At 38.5% G+C, this 27747-nt stretch overlaps 1 protein-coding gene and 1 long non-coding RNA gene across 2 annotated transcripts in view; one reads left to right on the top strand and one right to left on the bottom strand.

Moving 5' to 3' along the window:
• Window positions 1-347: 347 nt before the first annotated feature.
• LOC140679425 (uncharacterized) lies at window positions 348-26908 on the bottom strand. Its single transcript, XR_012050835.1, has 3 exons — window positions 26790-26908; window positions 16226-16373; window positions 348-561 (listed from the first exon to the last, which is right to left on the bottom strand). It is a non-coding gene; the product is annotated as an uncharacterized lncRNA (long non-coding RNA).
• A 283-nt stretch (window positions 26909-27191) lies between these two features.
• The window catches only part of lmo7b (LIM domain 7b), a 95676-nt gene continuing 95120 nt past the window's right edge, over window positions 27192-27747 (top strand). Inside the window, exons 1-2 of the mRNA XM_061974545.2 lie at window positions 27192-27357; window positions 27435-27515. Of these exons, the coding sequence (XP_061830529.1) occupies window positions 27447-27515 (69 nt within the window). The 5' untranslated portion in view covers window positions 27192-27357; window positions 27435-27446. The remainder of the gene's footprint in view (window positions 27358-27434; window positions 27516-27747) is intronic.

The raw sequence follows: 27747 nt of genomic DNA, 5'->3' as shown, positions 1-27747 counted from the left end.
GGTCCACTAATAGTACTAACCTTTAACAGTTAATTTTACTCATTTTCATTAATTACTAGTTTCTATGTAACTGTTTTTATTTTGTTTTACTTTCTTTTTTATTCAAGAAAATGTTTTTAATTTATTTATCTTATTTTATTTTATTTTTTTAAAGAACCTTATCTTCACCATACCTGGTTGTCCAAATTAGGCATAATAATGTGTTATTTCCACGACTGTATATATCGGTATCGGTTGATATCGGTATCGGTAATTAAGGGTTTGGTCAATATCGGAATATCAGATATTGGCAAAAAGCCATTATCGGACCTCCCTAGTCAGGATGTGCTTTCCTGACTTAGCACACACACACACACAGAGACAGGAAGGAGGAATATAAAACTGATAGTTTGGCTTCTCCGAGTTAGGAGCGCTTCATTTTTTTTTACCTTGACCTCCTCCAGGTACTGCAGTCCTGTATAATGACACTCGCTTGTAATAAAGCAACTTTTTGTTCAGCAAAGCATCTCTGACGTCTCTTATGATCCAGCCGCATTGCCGTGTTGCCCTTCTGCCCGGGAACTGGGGACAAGACCAGAAATACACATCAGTAGCTAAGGAAATAATGAAGTAAATAAGTAAAATGCCGGCTTAATTTTGACTCCCGAATGAAATAGGAATGAGATGAAAGATAACGAAGCAGGTATATTAGAGGCAAATAATAAAGCGTAAACAACCTCTTCACGCTGCATGTGTGCACTCCAAACTGATGATCAATAACTCTATATTCCACACAACTGGCAATAGCAAGGTTCTGGAAGAGTATCAGTCTGTCTTTTCCTTCGGATTTAAAATCTATCCACAGAGCCTTTGCTGCCTTTTGAATGAACTCCGAGACATTCAAAAGATTTGTTTCCATAATCTCCGTCGGAAAATTCCTCCGAAAACACTCTTCCATGGGTCTTTCTTTGCTTCGGACCTGCATCGGCCCCGATACATTCTTGGTAGTAGCGTCATGTCGGTCTCGGAAATTCAAGATCATTTCTTGATGCTGTCTGCTATTTAACATCGACATAGCCATTAGAGACCTAATGTTTGTCATCTGTGCCAATATTACATCCGCAGACGTCATAGGTCAAACGGAAAAGCAATCTTTTATCCGCGCTAAAAGGAAATAATCGCCCCCAAGTGTACGGGAGGCATGGACCCTTGGACTTCACACGTAGGTGTGAAAATACAAAAAAAAAACAACTATTTGAGAAATCAGACTAATTTAGGGCATGGAAACGTAGTGAGTGTCTAAGCAGGGCAAATGGGCTCCAGGTCTGTAGTAGGGTTGTACGCATACTTGCCAACCTTGAGACCTCCGAATTCGGGAGATTGGGGGGGGGGGGGGGGGGTTGGTGGTAGCGGGGGGTGTATATTGTAGCGTCCCGGAAGAGTTAGTGCTGCAAGGGATTCTGGGTATTTGTTCTGTTGTGTTTATGTTTTGTTACAATGCGGATGTTCTTGTTACGATCCGCTGCCCGGATCATAGTTTGTTTATGTTTGAGTCACATGTGTTTTCAGCACCTTGAGTTTCGTTTGTTTCTGTTGCCATGACGGCAGATTGTACGCACCTGCCTCTGGTTAGTGTTCGGGACGCGCACCTGTTGCCCGGGCACTAATCAGAGGGCTATTTAGTCTTTGCCCTGGCCTCACTCGGTCTGGCTTCCTAGTTTGTTCCCACACAACTGATGATGACGATTATTTCCTGTGCTTTAGCTGCTAGTTCTCACGCTAGGCTATTTTGGCTTGCTAGCTCCCACGCTAGCCCTTTTGTTTTTGCCTTTTTGTGCTACGTGCATGCCTTTTTGTTTATTCATCATATGATTTATATTTTAAATAAATCATATTCCTACCTGCAAGCTGTGTCCGAAGCCGTCTGCATCCTTGGGAGAACACACCCGCATCACTATGTGACCCCGTCGTCACAGTTCTCCCGAAATGTGTTTGTCATCTACTGGTCACACTTATCATTACACCATGTTACAAATAAAATTGCTCCGGGGTCGGTAAGCACAACCAGAATTATTCCGTACATTAGGAACACCGGGTTATAAGGCACACTGTCAATTTTTGAGGGGAAAAAAGAATAGTTTAAGTCCAAAACATGCATCAAATTACATTCTAATTTGAGTCACTAATATAAAAATTGTTTGTGTTTCTGTTTCGGGCGCCAATTTAGTCAGGGGCTGCCCTGGTTAGAATGCTAAAACGTTACATTATGTGAACACTTAAGACAATTAAAAACTGGAATGAAAGATTGATTGCAGTGCAAAAAGAAACAACTTTCTATTACCTGATAAGAAGCGACAAAGCATGGAGTAACGAGCCAGTCAACCTGCTGCTTGTGCTGGCATCCAAGAGCTGACTTCACTCGATAGAACTCAACACCTCATCAGCTCGTCTTCGCTTCGCCGCCGCCATTGCTCACTCGTCCTTGTGGCTAGCGATGGTCAGATCCGGGATTAATGCCGCATCATCTCCGGCTGGCTATTGGAACAGCGTCAGCTCAATTCCCCGGTGCAGCCGCGCCATGAAAAACTCTTCTGTTACAGACGTTCACGTTAAGAGCTTCTCTCAGGGCGCTCATTCCATCATCGCCAACCATACGGGGACGTTGGACAAATGTAAAAAGAACACCAGAGTCTTACTGCTTTGAATTAGAGTTTGATTACTAAAGTAACTTGGTGCATTTTTCTTCTGGCGCAGGCTTCATAATGGGTTACTAATTCAGCTGGGATAGGCTCGAGCTCCCTGTGATCCTGGACGGGACAACAGGAATGGAAAATGGACGGTTGGTGAATAATGGAAAATGTTCATGTGGCCTCAAATGTCGAATCCTGCTCGGGTTCATAGCTGGGGTGGAGCCCATCCCAGCTGTCTTTGGGTGAGAGTTGGGGTACACACTGGACTGGTCACTCGTCAATCACATTTAGACAAACAACCAATTTTTGTTCCTGTCTGGCTCTTAACGAAGGCAAACGATTACTTTCCCTCTTCTGCTTTGGCTTCTCTGTCTTGTCTTGTCTTAAGTTTCTTGAAACCTCTTTTTGCACTGCTTTCTAAAATCAAAACAATACAATTGATCAACTAACCTCTTAACAAAGTTGGCAAGAGCTTCTTGACAATAAGCTCAGGTTCGGGGGAACCTGCCTGTTTGTTGCTGGACACATGACCGGAATCTTGGGAGCAGTGGAGGGTGGTGTGCCTGTTGAGGACGTTGAAGATACACTATATGTGTCATGATCCGTGGTCCGGATCATGTTTGGTGTTTTCTGTTTGTTTTGGACTCCTTGAGTTCATGTTTGTGCACCTCCTGAGTTTAGTCACCATGGTTACTTATGATTTTCACCTGCCTCTGTTGTTCGGGACACTCACCTGTCTGTAATCAGGAGACACTATTTAAGCCTGCCTTTGCTGATCACTCGTCCTGGCTTCACGCTGCAGTTACGAAAGTTTTTTGCTTGCCTCCTAGCTCATGCTAAGTCTAGCTTCAAGTGCTATCGGCACCTTGTTCTGTCGGTTGTTTTCTGTTTTGTACCTTTTTGATTCTTCTGTCAAGATTAAATCATGTTCCTACCTGCAAGTCCTGTCCGGAGTCATCCGTTTGCATCCCGGGAAAATTGCCTGTGTCTTTTAGAGTCCATGTTAAAATTATCTTACTCGTTTTTAAATCCTTACGAGGTCTTGCCCCACCGTACCTCTCTGAGCTGCTCCACCTCTATGCCCCCACCCGGTCCCTCAGATCAGCTGATCAGCTGATCCTGGAGGTACCCAAATCAAAGCGCAAGCTCAGAGGGGACAGAGCCTTCTCTGTTGCGGGTCCCAAAGTCTGGAACAATCTCCCTCTCCATGTGAGACAGGCCCCTTCTTTGGCTATTTTTAAGACCCTTCTTAAAACCCATTTTTATTCACTGGCTTTTAACCCAGCATGAGACTTTAAACTGTTTTTAACTTTTTTTTTTAACTGTTTTTAACTTTTTAACTGCTTTGTATCTAACAAATTGATTTTAGGGTCATATGTATTTGCTTTTTCAATGTGTATTTTACTTCTGTTTTAAATGTTATTTTTTTAGTCTGTCCTTTGCCTGTATTTCTTTGTGGTGTACAGCCCTTTGTTCTTCAACTGTGGTTGTTTTTAAAGGGCTTTATAAATAAAGTTGGTATGGTATATATATATATATATATATATATATATATATATATATAAATATATTTTATTTTTATTTTTATTTTTATGGCAAAAACACAAAATATGCAACATGTTGAATATTTTGTGTTTTTGCCATAAAAAACTGGGTTTTGACAAAAACCTAAAAATAATAATAATAATAATATTAATATTAATAATAATAACTTTATGCTGACAGATAGGTTTGAAGTCGATCTATATAGATTTTAGCATTGAATGGAAAATTAAAAAAAACAAAATACATTTAAAAAAATTAAAAAATAAAAATAAAAAAATAAAAAAAAGGTTAAAAAAAAAAGTATATATATATATATATATATATATATATATATACATATATATACATACATATATATATATATATATATATGACTTATTTTACACATTTTTATGACTGGGACCCGTAATGGGACCATACTTGAGGGGAGCACTAAAGGTAAAAATGTTAATTATTTTTTAATTTGTTAAATAAAAATGTATATGACATTGATGGCATAATCCAAATGAATTAAACTGTGGCAAATTATAGTTATTGCTTTTCTTTAGTTAAAATGACCTAAATACAGTAGTAGTGGCATTCAATACCACTAGTAAATACATCATCTGATTTACTGACAAATTCAACATTTTATAAAAATAAATGTCTTATAAGAACAATACACATTTTTTGTTTAGTTTACACACTTTAGTTACCTGCTAAAAACATTTTCAGTACTATAATCTATTGTGAAAGTATCGGATTGACTCTCAGGCCAAAAATGCTGATCGACGTCCCTAAAATTCAATACATTTAACGAAAAGGTCAATAATAAAATGTGCAGATCTACCTGATGAAGAGGCGGCTGAGTGGACATTAAGAGTACAAACAATGTGACATTGTCACCCTCTTCACCAGGCAACAGGTACGGCCTTGAATTATCAGCTTCTCACCTCATGGAGGCAAGTATTTATTTTTTATTTCAATTATCTTAAACAATAACATCTTCATCCCCACCAGTCTTTAGCATTTTCGTTTAGTATAGCGAAGCATCCATTCTTGTATAAAATCTTGTTTGTTGTCCCCCCCACCCCCACCAGCACAACAGAAGGTTCTTCGTTAGCTCTGAGCGTCCACCCACCCAGGCTAAGTGGTGATAAAAACAAACCCACCTCTTCACTGAAGCCATGTAGGATGTTACATTTTCATTGCATTGCACACAGAAAGTCCATATTTGTCAGGCAGCTGACATCATTTAAAGAATATACAATTGAAATGTTAATATTATTTTTATCTTTACACTAGAGATGTCCCGATCATATGTTGTTATCAGATATTGGTCCAATATCAGCAAAAAATTACATTATATAAGATTATAAAAACTTGCATTTAAACAATCAAAGGATGCGTGGGCCATTTTGGCAGTTTTCTCCTTCAAAACCAGGACAATATATAAAAACATTTTCAAAGAACTAAAAAATAAATTTTCGGTTGACATTTAGTGTAAATGCTGATGAGCTAAAGCAGAATCGAAGTGCTAACAGTTAGCACACTGGCCCAGATCGAGTAAACCAAAAAAAATATAAGCAAAATGTGCTAAAAAAGCTAGTATGATAACAGTACTATGCTAACAATAGCATGTTAGCATTGGTAAAATACCAAAATCCACAACACTGAGGTGTATACCTGCTAAACTAGCTAACAGAGCTAGCATCCTAAAATACTAACTGTAGCATGTGTCAGGTTGCAAAATATATTACTATGCGGTGTATAAAGTTTGTTAAAAATGCGAGCATGCTAACGCTAGCATACATTAACTACCAAAATAGACACTGGTGTACGCCTTTAAAACTAGCGTTAGCATGCTAACAGGTAGCATTCGTCAAGTAACGGAATATTTGACGCTGAGGTGTATACCTGCTAAATTAGCGAACAGAGCTAGCGACCTAAAATACTAACTGTAGCATGTGTCAGGTAGCAAAATATATAACTATGCGGTGTATACCTCAAACGTTTGTTTAAAAATGCGAGCATGCTAACGCTAGCATACATTAAGTACCAAAATAGACACTGGTGTATGCCTTTAAAACTAGCGTTAGCATGCTAACAGGTAGCATTCGCCAAGTAACGGAATATTTGACGCTGAGGTGTATACCTGCTAAATTAGCGAACAGAGCTAGCATCCTAAAATACTAACTGTAGCATGTGTCAGGTAGCAAAATATATTACTATGCGGTGTATAACGTTTGTTAAAAATGCGAGCATGCTAACCCTAGCATACATTAAGTACCAATATAGGCACTGGTGTATGCTGTTAAAACTTGCGTTAGCATGCTAACAGGTAGCAAATCGTCAAGTAACGGAATATTTGATGCTGAGGTGTATACCTGCTAAACTAGCTAACAGAGCTAGCGTCCTAAAATGCTAACTGTAGCATGTGTCAGGTAGCAAAATATATAATTATGCTGTGTATACCTGAAAAGTTTGTTAAAAATGCGAGCATGCTAACGCGAGCATACATTAAGTACCAAAATAGACACTGGTGTATGCCTTTAAAACTAGCGTTAGCATGCTAACAGGTAGCATTCGTCAAGAAATAGAATATTTGACGCTGAGGTGTATACCTGCTAAATTAGCGAACAGAGCTAGCATCCTAAATACTAACTATAGCATGTGTCAGGTAGCAAAATATATTACTATGCCGTGTATAACGTTTGTTAAAAATGCGAGCATGTTAACCCTAGCATACATTAAGTACCAAAATAGGCACTGGTGTATGCTGTTAAAACTAGCGTTAGCATGCTAACAGCTAGCAAATCGTCAAGTAACGGAATATTTGACGCTGAGGTGTATACCTGCTAAACTAGCTAACAGAGCTAGCGTCCTAAAATACTAACTGTAGCATGTGTCAGCTAGCAAAATATATTACTATGTGGTGTATACCTGAAATGTTTGTTAAAAATGCGAGCATGCTAACGCTAGCATACATTAACTACCAAAAAAGACACTGGTGTACGCCTTTAAAACTAGCGTTAGCATGCTAACAGGGAGCAAATTGTCAAGTAACGGAATATTTGATGCTGAGGTGTATACCTGCTAAATTAGCGAACAGAGCTAGCGTCCTAAAATACTAACTGTAGCATGTGTCAGATAGCAAAATATATAACTATGCGGTGTATACCTGAAACGTTTGTTTAAAAATGCGAGCATGCTAACGCTTGCATACATTAAGTACCAAAATAGACACTGGTGTATGCCTTTAAAACTAGCGTTAGCATGCTAACAGGTAGCATTCGTCAAGTAACAGAATATTTGATGCTGAGGTGTATACCTGCTAAATTAGCGAACAGAGATAGCGTCCTAAAATACTAACTGTAGCATGTGTCAGGTAGCAAAATATATAACTATGCGGTGTATACCTGAAATGTTTGTTTAAAAATGCGAGCATGCTAACGCTAGCATACATTAAGTACCAAAATAGACACTGGTGTATGCCTTTAAAACTAGCGTTAGCATGCTAACAGGTAGCATTCGTCAAGTAACGGAATATTTGACGCTGAGGTGTATACCTGCTAAATTAGTTAACAGAGCTAGCGTTCTAAAATACTAACTGTAGCATGTGTCAGGTAGCAAAATATATTACTATGCGGTGTATAAAGTTTGTTAAAAATGCGAGCATGCTAACCCTAGCATACATTAAGTACCAAAATAGACACTGGTGTATGCCTTTAAAACTAGCGTTAGCATGCTAACATGTAGCATTCGTCAAGTAACGGAATATTTGACGCTGAAGTGTATACCTGCTAAATTAGCTAACAGAGCTAGCGTCCTAAAAATGCTAACTGTAGTATGTGTCAGGTAGCAAAATATATTACTATGCGGTGTATAACGTTTGTTAAATATGCGAGCATGCTAACGCTAGCATACATTAAGTACCAAAATAGACACTGGTGTATGCCTTTAAAACTAGCGTTAGCATGCTAACAGGTAGCATTCGTCAAGTAACGGAATATTTGACGCTGAGGTGTATACCTGCTAAACTAGCTAACAGAGCTAGCGTCCTAAAATGCTAACTGTAGCATGTGTCAGGTAGCAAAATATATAACTATGCGGTGTATACCTGAAAAGTTTGTTAAAAATGCGAGCATGCTAACTCTAGCATACATTAAGTACCAAAATAGACACTGGTGTATGCCTTTAAAACTAGCGTTAGCATGCTAACAGGTAGCATTCGCCAAGTAACAGCATATTTGACGCTGAGGTATATACTGTACCTGCTAAATTAGCTAACAGAGCTAGCGTCCTAATATACTAACTGTAACATGTGTCAGGTAGCAAAATATATTACTATGTGGTGTATACCTGAAACGTTTGTTAAAAATGCGAGCATGCTAACCCTAGCATACATTAAGTACCAAAATAGACACTGGTGTATGCCGTTAAAACTAGCGTTAGCATGCTAACAGGTAGCATTCGTCAAGTAACGGAATATTTGTTGTCACATACCAAGTTAGAATAATTTCACCACACCTTGTGTGTGTGTGTGTGTGTGAACTTTAACTTGAACTTTACTTATATGACTATGTAGCAGTGAATGAGCGTTGGCATTGCAGCAGGCCCATAATTAATGAGTGTGTGTGAGAGAGCATGGATAACACACACATGGTGAGCTCATTGTGTGTGTCTCTTCTTAGCTAAACCAAGGCCAAACCTACTGATTTCCAAGGCCTACGTATTCTTTAAAAGAAAGAAAAACATTCTTATAAGAGTATCAGAAGTGATAAAAGGACACACAAACATTATATAATTATTGACATCAGTAGAGAATACATGTTTACAGCAATTATATCACACAACAATGTGTACAATCCCAGTGCAATCGTTTAGTTTCAATGACTTTCCAAAGTCGTCAACACTGTTGACAGACCACCGTGATGAAGAAAAAGTAGTTGACTCCAAGTACAACACAACACTGTGTCTGTTCACTTCATACTTGACACTCTTTAATGAGCCTTTTCGGAGGACAATTTAATGGGGTTTTATGTAAAGAGTAATGGACTGTGATAAGTAGGAAACTGACCCCAAAAAATGTGTTTTATTATCATAAATGAAAATAAACTGCTGTCAACAAGCAGCTTGAATATTATAGGAGCATTATAGTGCATGGACATGTTTGTGGAGTGTGTTACAGCGTGTAGAGGGCTTACAAGCACTGGGGTATATATATATATATATATATATATATATATATATATATATATATATATATATATACATATATATATATATATATATATATATATATATATATATATATATATGTAATATCGGAAATGATCGGTATCGGTTTCAAAAAGTAAAATTTATGACTTTTTAAAACGCCGCTGTACAGAGTGGTACACGGACGTAGGGAGAAGTACAGAGCAGTTGCGTCTCCCAGTCATACTTGCCAACCCTCCCGATTTTCCCCGGAGACTCCCGAATTTCAGTGCCACTCCCGAAAATCTCCCGGGGCAACCATTCTCCCGAATTTCTCCCGATTTCCACCCAGACAACAATATTGGGGGCGTGCCTTAAAGGCACTGCCTTTGCGTGCCGGCCCAATCACGTAATATCTACGGCTTTTCCCACACACAAGTGAATGCAAGGCCTACTTGGTCAACAGCCATACAGGTCACACTGAGGGTGGGCGTATAAACAACTTGAACACTGTTACAAACATGCGCCACACTGTGAACCCACACCAAACAAGAATGACAAACACATTTCGGGAGAACATCCGCACCGTAACACAACATAAACATAACAGAACAAATACCCAGAACCCCTTGCAGCACTAACTTGTCAGGGACGCTACAATATACACCCCCCGCTACACCCTACCTCCCCCCCCCTCCCACCTCAACCTCCTCATGCTCTCTCCGGGAGAGCATGTCCCAAATTCCAAGCTGCTGTTTTGAGGCATGTTAAAAAAAAATAATGCACTTTGTGACTTCAATAATAAATATGGCAGTGCCATGTTGGCATTTCTTTTCCATAACTTGAGTTGATTTATTTTGGAAAAACTTGTTACATTGTTTAATGCATCCAGCGGGGCATCACAACAAAATTAGGCATAATAATGTGTTAATTCCACCATTGTATATATCGGTATCGGTTTATATCGGAATCGGTAATTAAGAGTTGGACAATATCGGAATATTGGAAATCGGCAAAAAAGCCATTATCGGACATCTCTAATATATATATATATATATATATATATATATATATATATATATATATATATATATATATATATACACACAGTCGTGATCAAAAGTTGACATACACTTGTAAAGAACATAATGTCATGGCTGTCTTGAGTTTCCAATAATTTCTACAACTCTTTTTTTTTTGTGATAGAGTGATTGGAGCACATACTTGTTGGTCACAAAAAAATCCAAACTTCATCCATGAAGTTTGGTTCTTTTATGAATCTATTCTGGGTCTACTGAAAATGTGAGCAAATGTGCTGGGTCAAAAGTATACATAAAGCAATGTTAATATTTGCTTACATGTCCCTTGGCAAGTTTCACTGCAATAAGGTGCTTTTGGTAGCCATCCACAATCTTCTGGTTTAATTTTTGACCACTCCTCTTGACAAAATTGGTGCATTTCAGTTAAATTTGTTGGTTTTCTGATATGGACTTGTTTCTTCAGCATTGTCCACACATTTAAGTCAGGACTTTGGGAAGGCCGTTCTAAAACCTTATTTGTAGCCTGATTTAGCCATTCCCTTACCACTTTTGACGTGTGTTTGGGGTCATTGTCCTGTTGGAACACCCAACTGCGCCCAAGACCCAACCTCCGGGCTGATGATTTTAGGTTGTCCTGAAGAATTTGGAGGTAATCCTCCTTTTTCATTGTCCCATTTACTCTCTGTAAAGCACCAGTTCCATTGGCAGCAAAACAGGCCTAGAGCATAATACTACCACCACCATGCTTGACGGTAGGTATGGTGTTCCTGGGATTAAAGGCCTCACCTTTTCTCCTCCAAACATATTGCTGGGTATTGCGACCAAACAGCTCAATTTGTGTTTCATCTGACCACAGAACTTTCATACTGAAGGTCTTATTTTTGTCCATGTGATGTCAGTTGAAACAAAAATTTTGCTATTTGGCCACGATAGCCAGCAATATATTTGGAGGAGTAAAGGTGAGGCCTTTAATCCCAGGAACACCATACCTACCGTCAAGCATGGTGGTGGTAGTATTATGCTCTGGGCCTGTTTTGCTGCCAATGGAACTGGTGCTTTACAGAGAGTAAATGGGACAATGAAAAAGGAGGATTACCTCCAAATTCTTCAGGACAACCTGATTATATATATATATATATATATATATATATATATATATATATATATATATATATATATATATATATATATATATATACTGTATATACACAATGTATATACAGTATATATATATAATATGTATACACATATACAGTAAAAAATCTATTCTAAAAGGTACCTCTGTTGTTGGTTAATTTGTAATAAATGATGTATGTTTTATTTTTATTATGATTCATGTTTGAGGGCAGAATAGAGAAGGTGGGCGGATTGTGAGGAAAACAGTTCAAATATTAATTGCAATTAATCGCAATTTGTTCATAGTTCACGCAAAATTTAACGCGATTAATTGCAGATGTATATATATTATTTTTCATCATTAATAAGTGTACCTTAGACAAATAATTTTCAAGTTTTTATTACCATGACTGGACAGTTAGTTTGCATTGATGAAATGTTTTTTAAACATTATGCTTTGTCAAACAGCTCAACAGAAGAAGGACATAAAAATGCTTTTAATCCAGTCAAGTCAAACCAAGCTTTATTTATACGGCACATTAAAACAACTTACCTTGACCGAACTACAAGGCACACAAGACAATAAAAGCAATAAAACAGTGAATAGTACAGTTAAAAAACTGTTGAAGTAAATGTTAGCCTGCAGGTAACCAAAACAAAAATGCTATTTTTTTCGCTCATGGCTCAACAGTAACGGATCCCTGTTACATTTTCTCACGCTACAGAATGGCGCAAGGATCAAAAAGCATGCGCATGCGCGTAAAAAAAAAATAGCGCCGTTAAAGAAACTTTTAGCTACCATGTTATTATTGCTTTAACTTTGGCAGCCTTTGTTAGAATAATTATGTATAAGTTATCACACAACTCTTATGCTTAAAGGCCGTTGCTATAGTTATTATCTATTGTGCTCAAGTTGTACTTTTCTATCTGTGCAAAGGCACACAACTTGTTATCTTCCACTGCAAGTTTCCTTGCAGAAGCAGTTTCTGTTTCCAAACCCTGACCCCGCCTGCTAAACAACCAAGGACGGACTTCAAGTACCTCAACGAAGATAAGACGACAAAACGCAGACAAAGCAGAGACAAGGCGAAATCACAAGGCCCCCAGGACATTCCGTTCTGAATAATCACGTATTGTGTGTGAGCTGAGCTGCTCGCATGATATGTGTAACCACTCCCTTTAGAGGCAGCCTCAGTGATGTTAACTAGGGAACTCCTGAATAAATAGAGGAGCGCGTGGGGCTGTACCTTAGAGCGTGGTGGGAGACTGTAACTCAGTGTGCAGCCCCAGACGTTTCTCCTCATGAGCAAAATTGAACTCTGTCTCTGCCTGATTCCTTGCTTCTTGTCTTGTTTAATAGATAGTTCGGTGTTTGAACCTGACAGCCTTTGAAATAATACAATACTAACCAAGTAATAAATATTACTATCAATATTAATTAAGGGTGTCCCAATACAACTATATTGGAGCCTTGTGTATTGGCTAATACCGATATTGTTCTACTACCATATCAGCAGGAATTATGTACAATTATTATTTTGTAGGGTGGAATGTTAGAAAAGGTTTGATCAAGTGAAATTACTCAAACAACAATGGTAGGTATGAAAAGTGTATTAAAATGTATTATGAAATGGTCTTTTTTTTTTTTTTTTGGCGACACCTAGTGGCCATATTATTTATCAAGTTAAGCAAATGACGCGGCAAATTGAATGGTGCGGACACGTTTGTTACTGGATACTTCCCCATACCCCATACTTGCCAACCTTGAGACCTCCGATTTCGGGAGGTGGGGGGGTGGGGGGCGTGGTCGGGGGTGGGATGGGGGCGTGGTTGAGGGCGCGGGCGTGGTTAAGAGGGGAGGAGTATATTGACAGCTAGAATTCACCAAGTCAAGTATTTCAAACATATATATATATATATATACATACATATACATATATGTATATATATATATATATATATATATATATATATATATATATATATATATATATATATATATATATATATACACACACATATATATATATATATATATATATATGTATATATACATATATATCTCTACATCCTGAAAATATGCAAACAAAACTGTGTTTAGATAATTGATACTTCAAACTTGCATAAATAAATATTAAGGAATATAACATAACTTGGTTTCTGAGAGCTTCAAAATGTGATGAATAAAATGCTAAAGTTGTTGATAAACAAGCAATTATTTTAATAATTAAATATGGTCATTTTAAATGAATTATTATGATCATTTAATTATTAATTATTTCCAATATGTTTATTTTAATGTATAATTCTATGGCTGGATGTAATAAGGAGTCAGAAAAAATACAAATAAAAATACAATTAATTTTGATGTTTTTAGCAAAATATAGTAAAAATGTATTTAGTTTTTTTTTTTTAAATTAATAAATATATTTATTTTTAGGTAAGATAAACATAATAATACAATTTATCTCTAGTCTGGATGATTTAGTTCTTGTCACCCTGTGGTCCTCCCGTCATAAAAAAAAGGCTGTCCTCACTCAGGTCCGCATAAAGCTGGAGCTGAAAATCGGGAGATTTTCGGGAGAATATTTGTCCCGGGAGGTTTTCAGGAGAGGCGCTGAATTTCGGGAGTCTCCCGGAAAATTCGGGAGGGTTGGCAAGTATGACATACCCTGGAGACTTTGTATGTGCAAGTAATATGCTACTACAATCATACCGTACTTGTTTATATTGACAAATGTGCTGTTTTACACCGCAATATTGTTCAATTATTATCACGCATGTCTAGCTTGTGTGCTATTGTCTGCTTAGCTGTTGTGTAGCTGCTCGCACCTAGCAGCCCGTAGCCTAGCATGTTCACCTTTTGTAAATGATTGGCTAAAATAGAATACAAAGACCAACCTTGAGTGCTTATTGTAAACAATAGGGAAAAAAATGGACCGGTTTTCAAAGTTTATGTTTATTTATATTTATTGTGCATTGCAGATATTTTTTTTGTGTGTGTGTAAAAATGTCTCTTTTAGTAAAATATGCTGTAGTAAAGGTTGGCAAACTCTTTCCTAGCCATATCCTGTTTAAATGTATTATTTATCGCTTATAGAGCTCGACATTTCACTGTGGTTAGTCTCGGGTGGATGATTGATAACATGTACAAAGTGAATAATATTGCTTTCATATTCCTGACCCCATTCAGTTCTCAATGTTAAAGTGTTCACAAATGGAGGTCAGCTCTGCAGCTAATGAGTGCTAATATGAGTACTATGACCCTAATGATTTGCTAATGCAGTCTCCGCAGTAAGTATAATGTTACTTCACTCCCTTTCACTTGGGGTGTAAAATAGCTCATATGCAGACATATCGGGTTGTTAACCTGAATGCATATATCAGTGTTACACAATTGGAGCTACATTCTAAATTTGTGTAAACTGTACAAAAATAAGATGCTCAGGTTTGACCATTGTCAGTATGAAACAAAAACTGCTTATTAAATTATCTTTGACGGTCTCAAGACACAGGTTAAGACCAACCAGAGATATAAAAATACATAAAAAGACTGCTTTTGTGCGACCCCAGAATGCAGAGACGAAAGGTTGCGCAGATGTAAAAGCATTTATTGATATGAAAATCAGGTTGCACCAGCTTGGATGGAGCTGCGGACCACGGGTGAGTAGGAAAAAATGCCAACGTGGCAAGGATGCAAATTTGGAACAAAATCTTACTGGCATCACACACAAGAACAGGTTGAGGTGAAGCAAAGCAAAAAACCATTAAAAATTTGGCTGCAGAATGATAACAAGTAGTGTATGTTCCGGACCATAGGGCGCACCGGATTATAAGGCGCACTGCCGGATTGTTATAGGCGCAAAGTTGAAAAGCCAGCATCTGTGATGGTATGGGGGTGTATTAGTGGCCAAGGCATGTAACTTACACATCTGTGAAGGCGCCATTAATGCTGAAAGGTACATACAGGTTTTGGAGCAACATATGTTGCCATCCAAGCAACGTTACCATGGACGCCCCTGCTTATTTCAGCAAGACAATGCCAAGCCACGTGTTACATCAACGTGGCTTCCTAGACTGGCCTGCCTGTAGTCCATACCTGTCTCCCATTGAAAATGTGTGGCCATTATGAAGCCTAAAATACCACAACGGAGACCCCCGGACTGTTGAACAACTTAAGCTGTACATCAAGCAAGAATGGGAAAGAATTCCACTTGAGAAGCTTAAAAAATGTGTGTCGTCAGTTCCCAAACGTTTACTGAGTGTTGTTAAAAGGAAAGGCCATGTAACACAGTGGTGAACATGCCCTTTCCCAACTACTTTGGCACGTGTTGCAGCCATGAAATTCTAAGTTAATTATTATTTGCAAAAAAAAAAAAAAAAGTTTATGAGTTTGAACATCAAATATCTTGTCTTTGTAGTGCATTCAATTGAATATGGGTTGAAAAGGATTTGCAAATCATTGTATTCCGTTTATATTTACATCTAACACAATTTCCCAACTCATATGGAAACGGGGTTTGTAATATCTATATTAGAGTAGCTATTAAATGTTCCTGGTGTTGATAATAGCGATGACGTAGGTTGTACAGTAATTGAAGAGTACTGTGAGCTGGATTGTAATACAAGGCCCCTGGGAGCAAGCAAATGGGAAAATATGGAAAACAACGTCCTCACCTCCCATCGCTTCACTGCCGCAAATAAGAATGTCATCATTGTCCATTTTAGCCTGTCTGCCAACTCCGATCTCCTTAGCCTGTGTAGAGAGCGACCAGGACACTCCTTCCTGGTGATCCATGCAGAGTCACAGCAGCATCTACTGGCACTAAGAAACACATGCATCAGACAAAGTACACACATTTGGGCAATGTAGTCATACAAAAATGAAATGGATTTGTTGACATCCAGCTCGACTCTTTGCCTTGTTTCCTCTTCAGGAGGCAGCATAGCAGGTTGTATTACTAGAGACGCTGTGCAGAATGAATGCATAGAAAACAGGAGGGGAGAAAATAATATTTGGATTCCAGGCGAGTTTGTTGGTTTTTTTTCAATAAAAACAAGCAAACCATAAATAAGCAATGATAACCAATAGTGTCAAAAAAAAAAATAGATTTCCGAATTAATCACGATTCTTATTTCTAATGATTCCTAGTCGATTAAAAAAATAATATATATATATATATATATTTTTAATCTGTCCTGTCCAGCCTCTCAGGCAAATAATATTGTTGATGTAGATCAGTTGTGGGCAAATTAAGCTTTTCAATCTGGCCCGCCGGACATTCCCAAATAATTTTTTTTAGATCTTTAAGATGGAAAGTGTAGCTGCCATTATGATGTGCAGTGATGTTTTCAAATGACTGTAAGTCTTGAACTATACAAAGTATTTCAATGGTTGGAATCTGCGCTTTTGCATGATATACTAGTTACTATGGTGATCTAATTAGTTACTATGGTAATCTAAGTCACAGCAGCCCAGACGAGGCACCAAGCAGTGTGGGTGGGGAGCGTTTCCACAGTGTCAGCCTGAAATGTGGGTGTCAGGCATACTTGCCAACCTTGAGACCTCCAATTTTGGGAGGTGGGGGGTGGGTGCGGGGGGCGTGGTTAAGAGGGGAGGAGTATATATACAGCTAGAATTCACCAAGTCAAGTATTTCATATATATATATATCCCTGTGACCCCGAAGGGAATAAGCGGTAGAAAATGGATGGATGGATGGATGGATACATACATATATATATATATATATACATATATAAGAAATAATTGACTTTCAGTGAATTCTAGCTATATATATATATATATATATATATATATATATATATATATATATATATATATATATATATATATATATATATATATATATATATATATATATTATATATATATATATATAAATAAAAGAAATACTTGAATTTCAGTGTTCATTTATTTACACATATACACACACATAACACTCATCTACTCATTGTTGAGTTAAGGGTTGAATTGTCCATCCTATATTCTCTGTCACTATCTTTCTAACCATGCTGAACACCCTCTCTGATTATGCATTGCTGTGTGGCACGCACAAAAGTGCTTTCATCAAATGCACTAGATGGCAGTATTGTCCTGTTTAAGAGTGTCACAACATTGCTGTTTACGGCAGACAAACTGCTTTACTGTAGACGTTCTTTATATCGTGGGAAAGCGGACTCAGGTCCGCATGGAGCTGGAGGGGGCGCGGCCTCCAGCTCCGCCTGAATTTCGGTAGATTTTCGGGAGAAAATTTGTCCCGGGAGGTTTTCGGGAGAGGCGCTGAATTTCGGGAGTCTCTCGGAAAATCCGGGAGGGTTGGCAAGTATGGTGTCAGGGACAGACGCGGAAGGAGATTTTTACAACAAAGTTCTAAAGCTTAGTGATATATCAGATATATCAGATTGTAGGTGGGGACTTTTTTACCCTTCGTGTTCATATATCGCTGTGTTTGTTGCATTTTTGTAGCGTTTCGCTTGATTGTAAAATATGTCGACCGAGAGGGGGTGTGACGTTCATATGTTGTCAATATTCAGTGTTTTATCGTTCATAGCTAATATTTTAAATCCCACATTCTTTATTTTCATGTACAATCAGGGTGTCACAATCAGTAAAAAAAATAAAAATTCCACTTTCAGGCAGTCTGTCATAATGTTTTTAGCATTCAATCAGACATTATTGTGAGGTTTTGTACTACTGTTCCTAAAAGTTAGGTATACGGGCCCCAGACACATTTTTGAAATGGGACCCGCCCCCAACATTTTAGGGGGAAAAATAATTTAAAAAAGCTATGCAAGAATATAATAAATAGATACATTTTGGTATAAAACTACATATGTGTGAATCAGTGACGTGCGGTCACTAGAGGCAGGTGAGGCGGGGCCTCACCTGCCATCATGGAAAGAAAAAAAATGTAAAAAGAAAGCAAATTAATTAAATTGTTATATGTATTCAGTGAGTATACTATAAAGTTATTTTCCATTTAACTTCACCAGTTTTAGATTATTTTTATTCAAAATCGCTGAATTATCACATTTGCCGTTCAAATACTGAGAAGAGACGGTGCGGTGATCAGCAGCCAGTTGAGGCACGTCACTCAGTTGTGCCTCAACATGGATTGCGGACTCGGCTAACTGCTGGCCTGCTGTGCAGTGAGACCGTATTGCTATATGAACTATATTATACATTTCCATAGTTTAGTTAGCTGAGGTATATAATGTACAGTGTATTTTGTCAACAACTGTATGTGTGTAACGTATTTCTTGTGCTGAGCAATCATAAAACTGCTGCGAAAACGCACTGTGTGAGGCTCGCAGTAATCCCGCCTCCTGGTGCCGGTTAATGCACCCCCGCGCAGAGTGCACCCCCCGACGGGAGCGCCACACCAACCAAAGCCCACACCCAAACCTTCCACGTGCAAGACCGAATCCACCCAAAAACAGTCACTTAACAAGAAGCCAAAAAGTGCAAAAACAACATTGCTCGCGCCGGAGGAGCCGTGAACGACTGCAGGGACACAACATTAGGTACACCTGCAGACTGCAGCACGGATTTCATATTTCATTCATTCACAACTCTTCCAACACGAACACTACTGTTCCCGCACTCAAAAGTAAAGGTAAGACCATAATAAAGTTTTTTTAATTAAATGTGCTTTTTTGTGTGCTACAGTTTGTATGTGTAAAGTTAAAGTTAAGTTAAAGTACCAATGATTGTCACACACACACTAGGTGTGGTGAAATGTGTCCTCTGCATTTGACCCATCCTCTTCTTCACCCCCTGGGAGGTGAGGGGAGCAGTGGGCAGCAGCGGCGCCGTGCCCGGGAATAATTTTTGGTGATTTAACCCCCAATTCCAACCCTTGATGCTGAGTGCCAAGCAGGGAAGAATGCTGGTATGAGCTTTTAAACACAACCCGTTCAACTGCTGCCAATCAAATGGTGAATAAGATACTCTTTAGGGTTCATATGTTTGTAAATCTGACTGTGATGAAGTCAGTGCCTCACCAGCCATCAACCTCACCGCACGTCACTGGTGTGAATGCCTTATGGCAATTACCAAATTAGCTTGCTTTGTTGACATGTAAAATTGCAGCATTCCCTAGACGTCTTTGCAACGAATACACCTGAATCCTCGCAAAGTGCTTCAGCCTGTGCCGAGTCTGCTATCGGACATGTCGTCAAATGCAACAAAGGTATCGAAATAGGGTACCGTTTGAGGTTATGTGATTCGGTACCTGGTAGTACCCACAACATTTGGGAGCGTAATCTACCGTTCCATACGGCCAGTTTTTCCTTTTTCGATCTTCTTCCGTTTTAGGTCTGCGTCGTTTGCATTTCGTCGTTTCTTCTCCAAAATGAGGGTGAGTCCATAACACGCTAAATGGCTGACTGAATCATTATGTTCGTGTTTTTGACTTAGTGTGAACATTTTCATTGGTCCACCTGTGACCGCCTGGCAATTTCATTCATCTGATGTGCCCAGGCCAGGCATGTGAAGATTGTGAAGACAGACAAATCCATAAATTACGGTAATGACCAAATTCTGTACCCATCCCTAACTTAAACGATTACCACTCATAATTAGGTTAGGTTATTTTCAAAAAGACATATTTTGCTGCCTTTTCAAATTGGAAATGACCACAGAAGAAGGACTGTTACAACTTGTGCAGTATGTGCAACAAACCGTCTCTCCTTAGCAGCCTTACAGAAGTCTCAATGATCACAATTTTCCCAGCCGCTCACATGCACTCCTCTTCACTTTCAGGATCAATTAGCGTCACATAAGTGGGGATAATGGAGTGTCATTTCCCTCCATTTTTCACTCTCCCCGTCATTCGAGCACAGCAAAATCACCATCAGCTGTCCAAGTCGATATACAGTGTAATTACTCCTATATCTCTAAACGGCTAAAATTGTGACCCTTACAATTACAGTAATTGATCTGTCGCAATCTTTGGGTAAAGTGCTTCTTAGTCCCATTAGCCTCATTATATCCTATATTCTGTACAACTCATTTATTCATGCATGCACACACTAGACAACGTGACGTATTTTCCTTCTTTATTCATCACGATATTTGGTTAGGGATAACAGATGAACATACAATTGAATGTAATTACTTTTTTGTATATTTCCACTATTTTTCGGATTCTTCGACTTCTTCAGAAAAACTAAAATGTTTTAATTAATTCTAATAATATATAATAATAAAAAAATTATTATTTTTAAAGGGAATTTACAAACAGAAAATATGTGTGTCATGAATATAGTGCACAAACCGAAATAGCATATATGAAGACAGATATTAAAGACCCTGGACAACAGCCCTGACACAGACAATAGAAATGGAAAAATTTACATTGAGTATTAGAAATCAAATTGACATATTTAATAGGTTATTTCCAGAAGATTTCTGTAATACAATTAATAATAAAGATGGCTGTATGTGAATAGAATGTAGGTCAATATCATATGTATATAGTAAATACCAAAATTATGAAATAATGAGTATAAAATGCGGTACAATAAGGATGAATATGATTTTCTGTATATATACTAGGGATGTCCCGATCCGATATCTGGATCGGATCGGCCGCCGATATTTGCCAAAAAATGCGTATCGGCAAGGCATGGGAAAATGCCGATCCAGATCCAGTTAAAAAAAAAACTCCGCTCCGTGCTTTCCAACGCACCTATTTAAATAATACATTCCCTAATTTCCGTTCCGCATTTTCCAGCACACCTTCAACACATCCACAGGTCTGTGGATTCTCACACAGTTGCTTTTAGCTGCTGGCATTACACGACAGGCTCTTCTCACTCTTTCCTGTCTCTCCCTCTCACAGACAGCAAGCGCACCTTCTTACACACGTCACATACTGTCACGTCATACGTCACACGTCACATACTGTCACGTCATACGTCACATACTGTCACGTCATACGTCACATACATATACGTCCTCTCCCAGCAGAGAGGTAGCAGCATGGCTAACGTTAGCTGTGATGCTAGCGCAGCCGTGTGACCAACGTTCTCTCTAAGGTGCTCGCTTGTACAATTGCGCACTGCTCAAACGTCCTCTGCGCATAGCAATTACATGTCACGCACAAAATCAAATAAAAAAATAAGCGCATAACAATTTTCGACACACGGACACGACAGAGAAAACAGTTTTCGTCATCATTGTTCAAATATTGTAACGTCTGTCGAGACGCTTATCTCCATTCGGTGCCACACGTCCACACCATCAAAATGCAGAGGCAAAAATTTCTACATCAACACCGTATGAAAAAATTAGTGATTTTTTTAGTTGTGATTTCCTTCTCTGCATGAAAGTTTAAAAGTAGCATATATTAATGCAGTATGAAGAAGAATGTTTTAATGTAGACATGCAAGCCTTGAAAGAAAATTTTGAAAATCAAGACTACATTTCCTGCAAATGGGTGCATTTCTACCCTATATTTTAACTTTAGATTTATTCTCATATCAAACTCTTTTGGCTGTCTTTTTGACACTTACATCTGGCGCCCCCCCCCACACCCTGGATTATAAATAATGTAAATAATTCAATGTGATTATCTTGTGTGATGACTGTATTATGATGATAGTATATATCTGATAGTATATATCTGTATCATGACTTAAACTTAAACAAGTTGAAAAACTTATTGGGGTGTTACCATTTAGTGGTCAATTGTACGGAATATGTACTTCACTGTGCAATCTACTAATAAAAGTCTCAATCAATCAATCAAAACACATAGAATCATCATACTGCTGTGATTATATGCATCAAGGGTTCATTCAAGGCTGAGGCAAAATATCGAGATATATATCGTGTATCGCAATATGGCCTTAAAATATCGCAATATTTAAAAAAGGCCATATCGCCCAGCCCTAGTTCAATGATGCCATTTCTGTTTGTCATGTATTATTTTGTCTATTTTGTGTTTATCCTTGAATAAACAGGTCAGTTTCTTGTTACCAACCATTGTGTATTATTCAAACTCACCTAATTCAGCTGGCTAGTTGTTATCAAGAGTACTAAAACCCTTTTCAACATGATTCTGACAACTAAGTAGGCTAAATAACTTTACACTTTAATACATGCTCGGATAGGCTAGTATCGGTCAGTATCGGTATCGGATCGGAAGTGCAAAAACAATATCGGTATCGGATCGGCAGTGCAAAAACCTGGATCGGGACATCCCTAATATATACGCATAACAGTATGTAGGGTTGTGAGTTGTTATAAAAAATATATATCTATTTCTGTACTTTTACCTTTATTTCTTTATTTTTCTCTTATTTTTTTAATACATGTCATTCAGTGTTATTATTGTTTTTCTCTTTAAAAAAAAAGAAGCAATGTTAATGGACAAGACATCATTTTTGTTAAACCATTGCAATAAAGCAATTGAAAAAATCACCATACTGTGCCTGTGAAAAAATTAAATACGATTCTTGCAGATCGCAGGCCGCCAATCTACTGATAACGCGGGTTGTTATTTTGAGATGACGTTTTTATGAAAGTACTGTACACCACTTTATAACCATTAACATTGGCACTGTGGGAGTTAACCAGGCTAATAAAATAAATCATAGTTAATGCTTGGTCACCATGGCAATGACACGATGTTATACAACATCTTTTTGTAGGGGTTAAAAGCAAACCTGGTCCTCCTGTGGGGTTCTCCCTAACGGCGTTCTATGCTTACACACCTCATTTTATTTAAACCGTTTTTGTACTCGTTGTACAACTTCTCTTTCGACACAGTTCTGGGAACTGAGTTGGAGTTAGCACTAATAGATAGGATTCATCCAAAATATCGATGGTATTGATAAACGGGGCAGTATGCCGATGCTACCGTCATGAGATTGATATTTTTCAGTTGACTTGACTGTGTTCGTTTTCACAAACATTTGTGTGTCTTTAGTTGTGCTGTTCAAATATATAGTATGTATGTATATATCCATCCATCCATCCATCCATTTTCTACCGTTTGTCCCTTTCGGGATAACGGGGGGGTGCTGGAGCCTATCTCAGCTGCATTCGGGCTGTGGGCAGGGTACACCCTGGACAAGTCAACACCTTGTGTATATATATATATATATATATATATATATATATATATATATATATATATATTTTTTTTTTTTTTTTTTTTTTTTTTTTACAGGGGATGACTCTTTGGACACAGAAGGGCATTGGGGTTGAAACCCAAAGGCTTTAAATGAAAGCCAGTTTTTGCTTTTGTTTACTCATTTTGCACTATTACCATCCTTTACTTCAGAGTGGAACATTGATATTCACGTAGATAATACCGGTACACATAATCATAACAATAATACAAATTATTTTCATTATGGTTATATTTTTATTTGACAAGCGGTAGAAAATGGATGGATATTTTAATCTCCTGGGGTTAACCTTGTGAAGCCTCGGTTTCTAACTTTTTATCGAGGGTCTTTGAACGCACCACAGGTGTGTACCATTAGAGGAAAATGCAAACATTATACACAGGGGCGCCGCTAGGGATTTTGGGCCCCATGAAAAGAATCTTTACAGGGCCCCCAACACAGTGTCATTATTTTTTCTGTATTATAATTTCATCATCATTAGGGGCCTCTCTGGGCCCCCCTCCATCATGGGCCCCTAGAATCTGTCTCCTTTACCCCCCCTTTTCGGCGCCCCTGATTATACATAACTTTATTTACTATATTTTTACCTTTCTTCAGTCACTTCATCTTTGTTCCTCGATGCCGGCGCTGCGTGCGAGTGCTTAAAGGTGAGCTTTGACGACGTTATGACTTTGTGTCGAGTAAAATGTTCTAAACTAGGTTCACCTTTATCCTGGTGGAGCAAACCATTTTGTATTTTGAATAGTGGTTGTGCGTAGTCCATCCATCCATTTTCTACCGCTTGTCCCTTGCGGAGTCGAGGGGGGTGCTGGAGCCTATCTCAGCTGCATTCGGGTGGTAGGCGGGGTACACCCTGGACAAGTTGCCACCTCGTGTATATATATATATATATATATATATATATATATATATATATATATATATATGTATAATCTGGGATGAGAATCAGCCCCTCCAAGTCCGAGTCCATTGTTCTCGAAAAGGGTGGAGTGCCATCTCCGGGTTGGGGAGGAGACCCTACCCCAAGTGGAGGAGTTCAAGTACCTCGGAGTCTTGTTCACGAGTGAGGGAAGAGTGGATCGTGAGATCGACAGGCGGATCGGTGCGGCGTCTTCAGTAATGCGGACGCTGTATCGATCCGTTGTGGTGAAGAAGGAGCTGAGCTGGAAGGCAAAGCTCTCAATTTACCGGTCGATCTACGTTCCCATCCTCACCTATGGTCATGAGCGTTGGGTTATGACCGAAAGGACAAGATCACGGGTACAAGCGGCCGAAATTAGTTTTCTCCGTCGGGTGGCGGGGCTCTCCCTTAGATCCGGGAGGAACTCAAAGTAAAGCCGCTGCTCCTCCACATGGAGAGGAGCCAGATGAGGTGGTTCGGGCATCTGGTCAGGATGTCACCCAAACGCCTCCCTAGGGAGGTGTTTAGGGCACGTCCGACCGGTAGGAGGAGGCCACGGGGAAGACCCAGGACACGTTGGGAAGACTATGTCTCCCGGCTGGCCTGGGAACGCCTCGGGATCCCCCACAAAGAGCTGGACGAAGTGGCTGGGGAGATTAAAGTCTGGGCTTCCCTGCTTAGGCTGCTGCCCTCGTGACCCAACCTCGGATAAGCGGAAGAAGATGGATGGATATATATCCATCTATCCATTTTCTACCGCTTGTCCCTTTCAGTATATATAACCCATTTTTATTTTTTTATTTTTTTTACAGGGAATGACTGTTGGAGGGCATTGTGGATGAAACCCAATGGCTTAGAATGAAAGCCAGTACAGTGGTGTTTGCTTTTGTTGACTCATTTTGCACTATTACCATCCTTTACTTCAGAATGGAACATTTATATTCATATAGATCAGGGGTCGGCAACCCGCGGCTCTAGAGCCGCATGTGGCTCTTTAGCGCCGCCCTAGTGGCTCTCTGGAGCTTTTTCAGAAATGTATGAAAAATCTATTTTTTGCTTTAATATGGTTTCTGTAGGAGGACAAACATGACACAAACCTCCCTAATTGTTATAAAGCACACTGTTTATAATAAACATGCTTCACTGATTCGAGTATTTGGCGAGCACCGTTTTGTCCTACTAATTTTGGCGGTCCTTGAACTCACCATAGTTTGTTTACATGTATAACTTTCTAGGACATGTTTTATGCCACTTCTTTTTCTGTCTCATTTTGTCCACCAAACTTTTAAGGTTGTGCATGAAAGGTGAGTTTTGTTGATGTTATTGACTTGTGTGGAGTGCTAATCAGACATATTTGGTCACTGCATGACTGCAAGCTAATCAATGCTAACATGCTATTTAGGCTAGCTATATGTACATATTGCATCATAATGCCTCATTTGTAGCTATATTTGAGGTCATTTAGTTTCCTTTAAGTCCTCTTAATTCAATGTATATCTCATGACACACTATCTGTATGTAATATGGCTTTTAATTCTTTGCGGCTCCAGACAGATTTTTTTTTGTATTTTTGGTCCAATATGGCTCTTTCAACATTTTGGGTTGCCGACCCCTGATATAGATAATAGACTTAGATTTAGACTTCCTTTTTATTGTCATTCAAATTTGAACTTTACAGCACAGATAAGAACGAAATTTCGTTACATAAGCTCATGGTAGTGCAGGATAAAAAAGCAATAAAGTGCATATATAAATAAATATATATATATATAAATAATATATAAATATATGTATAAAATAAATAAATATATATAAATAAATAAATAGATTACTGTACAGATAAATATATTGCACTTTTTCACGTGCGTCCACGTTTATGGATGCATGTTATATTGTCTTTTTTTATTCCAGCGAGTTCATCCATTTTGGGGGGAGTTAAGGGGATAAGAGTCATAATACACATAATCATAACAATAGTACAAATTATTTTCATTGTGGTTTCATTTTTATTTGAGAAGCGTTAAAAATGGATGGATGGATAGTTCATCTCCACCTTGTGAAGTCTCTGTTTCTAACTTTGTATCGAGGGTCTTTGAACGCACCACAGGTGTGTACAATTAGATGCAAATGTAAACATTACACGTAATTGTATTCACTATATTTAGTACTGTATTACCTTTCTTCAGTCACTTCATCCTCGTTCCTCAATGTGCGAGTGCTTAAAGGTGAGCTTTGACGACGTTTTGACTTCGTGTCGAGTAAAATGTTCTAAGCTAGGTTTAACGTTATCCAGGTGGAGCGAACCATTTTGTATTTTTAATAGGGGGTGTGCGTAGTGTTAGACGTTATTAATTGTATTTAAGAAACTCTATTATTGAACGTTAACAGACAAAATAATTGTGTTTAAAGCTATAAGATGTGTTTTATGATAGATTTGATTTAAATGGCAGAAAAACCCAGGTAGAACATTCCCACTCACCCCTCCGCATCGACGCCTCCGAGTGTGTTATACCGCATAAAACCGCCAGGGGCCGACAAATTATGTTGCACTTCACCCCAACAAACTTTCCCCCCCTGTGATTTAAAAAGTGGGCGGAGACTTGGCAAAGTTGGCGGTGACGTCATTGAGAAGGTTCCGAACACTTCCGTGACAAGTGGACGCCAATTAGTAGGAAAACCGCCTTGTTTGTGAGCAGGAACATTTGGATGCGGCTTACACATCATTTCACATCACATTGCTCGATGTAAGTTGGCGATTGTTGTCATTGTTTGCCTTCCGTGCTCCAGTTTGTGCTGTTGTTTGTGTTTTGCTCGTTCACAGCCCAAAAAGCAAATGGAGTGGCGCCAACAAAGCACTTTCAGCTGTGCAGATGCCTTCAATGAAGCTCGGCGCTGGATAGAGGTAAGATGTCAGCGTTTGTCACTTCGCACATTTTTTGGGGGGGGGGTGTAATAATAGATGATAAAAATGAACCGGAAATCTCACATAAAAACATGCAACATAAGGTGGCAAGAAATATTTCTATAATTAATAAAGGAATATATGTTCCAGACCAAAAATCACTTCATATTTTCTACTACTCGCTAGTGTCACCATGTTTGACCCCATATAGAAATATAAGGAACATAACTAA

The sequence above is a fragment of the Nerophis lumbriciformis genome, linkage group LG15 (genome assembly GCF_033978685.3).
Source record: "Nerophis lumbriciformis linkage group LG15, RoL_Nlum_v2.1, whole genome shotgun sequence".
Lineage (NCBI taxonomy): Eukaryota > Metazoa > Chordata > Actinopteri > Syngnathiformes > Syngnathidae > Nerophis > Nerophis lumbriciformis.
This window is presented reverse-complemented; position numbering and strand designations above follow the sequence as displayed.